A 4,624-nucleotide genomic window follows, 5' to 3' on the forward strand; every position below is an offset into this window, starting at 1 on the left:
CATGTGGTTGTATGTACTTGCGACAATGAGGTTCTGACCCTTGTCTGTAAAATCAGTGTAGGTTAAGATGTATTTAACATTATAGTATAGGGTTTCTTGCTACAGGGTAGGCATATGTTTTGTGTATGATAAAACAGCTAATTAAGCATATGTGAGATATTTATCATTTTAATGAATGGGTAAATTAATTTAATTTATTTATGTCAGGGTTACTTTTCGATTTCGTGCGTGCGTTCCATATTATCAGCATTATATGAGGGGAGGATGGTACTGAGAAAGAATAAGTTAAATAGTTTCGGACTCAAATAATAATAGGGATTATTTTTATATAAAATTTGTGATGAATAATTTTATGATATATAAAATTTTGGATTGAATTACCAAATCTAACAAACGTAATTGGATAAATTTATGATTTTCAAGGTAACAATTATACCGACATTGATAACTGCGAATTTGTAAATTATAATGAATTTAATGGATTTAATTAATTAAAAGATGAGTTGTGAATTACACGGCGGATGTTGCTTAATGAATTTACACAGCCTCATACATTTCATTTTGAAGAGTGTATTTAAATAAATAATTTGGGATTTTGTAAATGGTAACTACAAGGTTTATAATATGGTGAGGAAATAATTTAAAGGTATGGAGAGCAAATACGAATTTGTTATTCAAAGAATGAACGGAAGAAGTTTGGTTGTATTAACATTTTAAAAAGGTACTTTGACAAATTAACAAAGGTCATGATGATAGATTATTATAATATTTATTATTGAAAATTTTGAAATATGGTGGTACCAAAATATGAGTGGAATGGAATTGGATTAAAATTTTTGAAGTACTGAAGTAGAGTTGATGAATAAGATGAAAGGGAATTGTAATAAAGATGAAGTAATGTGTTTAGAAGGATTTGAAATCTATGAGTCATGAGGTTGATATTTTATAGTCGAGGGTGATAGAGGTTGTGAACAATATTTGGTCCGAAGAGTTTATTGTTTGTATAGAAGTATATTTGCTTTGCCAAAGTTTAGCCTTTTCAATAAATTTTGCATTCGTAAATGTTCTCATTCGGATTTTTATTTAATTATTTTATTTCTTCTCTTTTATCCTTCCCGCTTGATTAATTTAAGGTTAGTTTATAATATCTGAAGATATCTCTGAGGGTAGTACCCAGTCAGCGACCCTGGGATGTCTCGAGCCGGCGCCACATTTCAAAGGCAGGAAGGGTAGAGGGTTGAGTATGGATGTCCAGACAATGCAACCCAGCAACCGTGCGGGCCGTGACGTAAGGTATGGATGTCCAGACAATGTAACCCAGCATTCTTTCCTCATTCCTAGGAACTTCCTGCCACTATTCCCACTTAATAGTTCCAGCAATTATTCAAGATACTTTCATTTCTGTTGTTTCAATCTTATGAATTATCTATCTTGAGTTAACTCGATGTAAGACAGATCGGTGTAAAGATGGTTTGTACCATTGATTTCAACTGCGAGATTACTGCATTAGATGTTTTTACACCTTTCACTTGCTACACTACCATCCTGAGAGAATAAACATTATAAATACTTGAAATGAAATCACCTGTTCCAATTTTGTATTCTCAGTATGACATTCAGTCCCCCTTACGCTCGTTTCCCAGTACGTTTCTTAAAGCACCAAGCTTTCAACACTGTCTGCCATTATGACTAAGTCAGCCAAACTGCTTACTACATTGTTAACATTGATGCTTCCACGACCCGTACTTGTAGACACGATATGGGCTTTTGGGCTTATGACGTGTCAAGAAAACAAGGCGAAACTCCCTACGTTTCGCAGGGAACTTTGCTCTGCGTCTTCAGAAGAAAATCTTCACTGTTCGCGAGGAACACCTACAATAATGAAAGTCTGAACTGGCTCGCTGTGTGCTGTCACAGCGCTAGCATTTCAAGCGGGAGCTGACGACACCTTTTAAGCTCCAATTACGATGTTCCTTGTTACACCGTGCGTGCGTGCGAGCGAAGTAACACAAAGGTCATCAGACGAATCAGGGACGAGAATGGTAGCAATAAAAAATAAAAGAAATAAGTCCAACGAAAGACACCCAATTGACCAACCAATCGCCACTTATATGCATTTAGGGCAGTCACCTAAGTGGCAGATACCCTATCCGCTTTTATCTAGTCTTTTCTTAAATACTTGCAAAGAATTTGGAAATTTATTGAACATCTACCTTAATAAGTTATTCCAATCTCTAACTCCTCTTGCTATACACGAACATTCGCCACAATTTGTCCTGTTGAATTCCAACTTTGTATTGTGATCTTTCCTACTTTAAAAAATTTACCACTCAAAGTTATTCGTCTGCTAATGTCATTCCACGCCATCTCTCCACTGACACCTCGGAACATACCAGTTACTCGAGCAGCTCGCCTCCTTTCTTCCAAGTCTCCCCAGCCCAAAATTTGCAACAGTTTTGTAACCCTACCTTTTTGTCAGAAATCACCCAGAACAAATCGAGCTGCTTTTCTTAGTATTTTTTTCCAGGTCTCGAATCATGTAATTCTAGTGAGGGGTCCCATACACTGGAACAATACTCTAGTTGGGGTCTTACCACAGACTTAATGCCCTCTCCTTTACATCCTTATTTCAACCCCTAAATGCCCTCATAACCATGTACGAAGATCTGTACCACTTATTTACAATTTATTTACCCCAATGAAGATACTATGACCAACGGAAGAGCATTCTTAAATTCAAACCTCCTTCTTCGTGAACAGTCTAGATTTCCTTCTGAAGACGCGGACAGAAGTTCTCTGCGAATCGTAAAGAATTTTACCTTGTCTTCATGCTTACTACATTGATAGTTAAGACTGAAAATATGCACAAGCATTTTGTCTTTACCATGAGTGACGACTGAAAACTAAAACTCTTCAACAGTGGAAATTATCCATGGCTTCTTGAGCGGCTACAATGACATCCTTTTCCACTTCTTTCAGAATTTTCTCCTTAAAACGTCTACTGACAATCGTTATAATCTCAGATAATAACCAGTCAAAAGTCTTCTTAAATCCTTCCACGTGCACTTGGAGTTCATCTAACTGAGTGACCTCAAGTTCTTGTAGAGTCAAGTTACACTTCCCCGTATCCGACATCACAACATTTACTTGTATGAACACAGAATTTGTGCTTACCTTAGCAGTCAGGTTGCCAGTAGCACTAAGAGCCTCCACTTTAACGTGGACATAATCATACCCCAGCTGCAAGAGCCCTAGACCAACACTAACAGATATGGTGATGTTGGGACCAGATCGAACTATTTTTGCGTCTCCAGTTCGATACACTGTAGAGAGATCTTTAAACCACCCCTTTCTGGCAGTCAACTTACCTTTAATCTTAATAAAACGCATTTTTTTAATAAACTGCTCTTCAATATCGGGGATGGGGATTGTGGTGTGATTACTCTTTTTCAAAGTCTCCTGTAGAACTTGGAGTATCAGATCTACAGTATCATTAAAGTTGTTTGTCCACGAAGAAGGTTCTGACACTTTAATAGCACTGTCGACATCGTTGCTTTCTAAAGAAGAAGTGCTTGCAGGTGCTGAATGCTCAGGAAGCAACTTTCCAAAGCAGACATCTCCCAGTGCTAATGATAAGAAGAGGAGGGACAGTAGCTTCGTTTCCTGGCCCATGGTTGCAGCTTCTTCAATCTGTGAACACAAAAATGAGGACTTGTTTATCGATAATAGACGTTAGTTTATAAATGAAGAAGCAAAAGCAAGAGAAAACATTACCATACAAATGTGCTCTCAAAAAGAGGATCTTACTATACACTAGAATGGTGGTGGTGATTATTTAAAAGGAATTACAACTAGGCAACCATCCTCTATATAACACTAATCTGAGAGAAAAAAATGGAAGGGAGCCTACACTTCGAAAAATGAAGGTGTCGGCCATAGGAAGGCAAGGACCACAAAGGGCGTGAAAATGAAAGACTCCCTAGTCCTCGAGTGCTCTCATACCGCCGGGGTCGGAAGAAACAAGAGTTGACCAAGGTAGGTTGGACAGGATAGATTAATGTGAGGAGCCTGGCACAAGTAAGCGGAAGCAATGCCAGGATTCAGCTAAGGGCCCCGTGGTCGTAACCCATGCTCAAATGTTCAGAGCCCCTGGGACCCTTCTAGTCGCCTCTTACGACAGGGAGGGGATAACGTGGATGTTATTCTACCATCCCCACCCAAAGGGAGAAAACGGTAAGTGAATGCCTAGGAACAATGTTTGCCTGTAAAATTAAGGAAAGCCAAACATTTTGGTGGAATGGCGAAGTTACGCAAGCTTGCAAAGTAACAAAGCAGCTTATCAAAACGTGGCTCCAAACACTGATGTAGATAAGAAACTGTATACAGAAGAAACAGAGCGCAGCAAAGCAATCGTGGGAAGATTTCCTTGAAACATTGAGGAGTTTGGTCAAGTGGCAGGGAAGCTTTTCTGGTCTGTAGTAAAGAATCGAAGAAGAAGAAGATGATGATGATGTTCTTTGTTTAAACTAGCCTAACAACTAGGTCATCGGCCCCTGATGATACGAGGTGCAACGAATTGAAAATTCAAAGTTCGATGAAAAAATGATCGTGAGACCAAAACAAT

General features: G+C 38.4%; 1 protein-coding gene across 1 annotated transcript; it reads right to left on the bottom strand.

The window, feature by feature from the left end:
* Positions 1-2,176: 2,176 nt before the first annotated feature.
* Positions 2,177-3,674, bottom strand: LOC136864662 (uncharacterized). The gene has a single exon (XM_068229740.1). It carries the CDS (start codon positions 3,670-3,672, stop codon positions 2,914-2,916), a length of 759 nt encoding a protein of 252 aa, XP_068085841.1. The 5' UTR covers positions 3,673-3,674; the 3' UTR covers positions 2,177-2,913.
* Between the last annotated feature and the right edge of the window lie 950 nt (positions 3,675-4,624).

Source organism: Anabrus simplex, chromosome 1 (genome assembly GCF_040414725.1).
Source record: "Anabrus simplex isolate iqAnaSimp1 chromosome 1, ASM4041472v1, whole genome shotgun sequence".
NCBI lineage: Eukaryota > Metazoa > Arthropoda > Insecta > Orthoptera > Tettigoniidae > Anabrus > Anabrus simplex.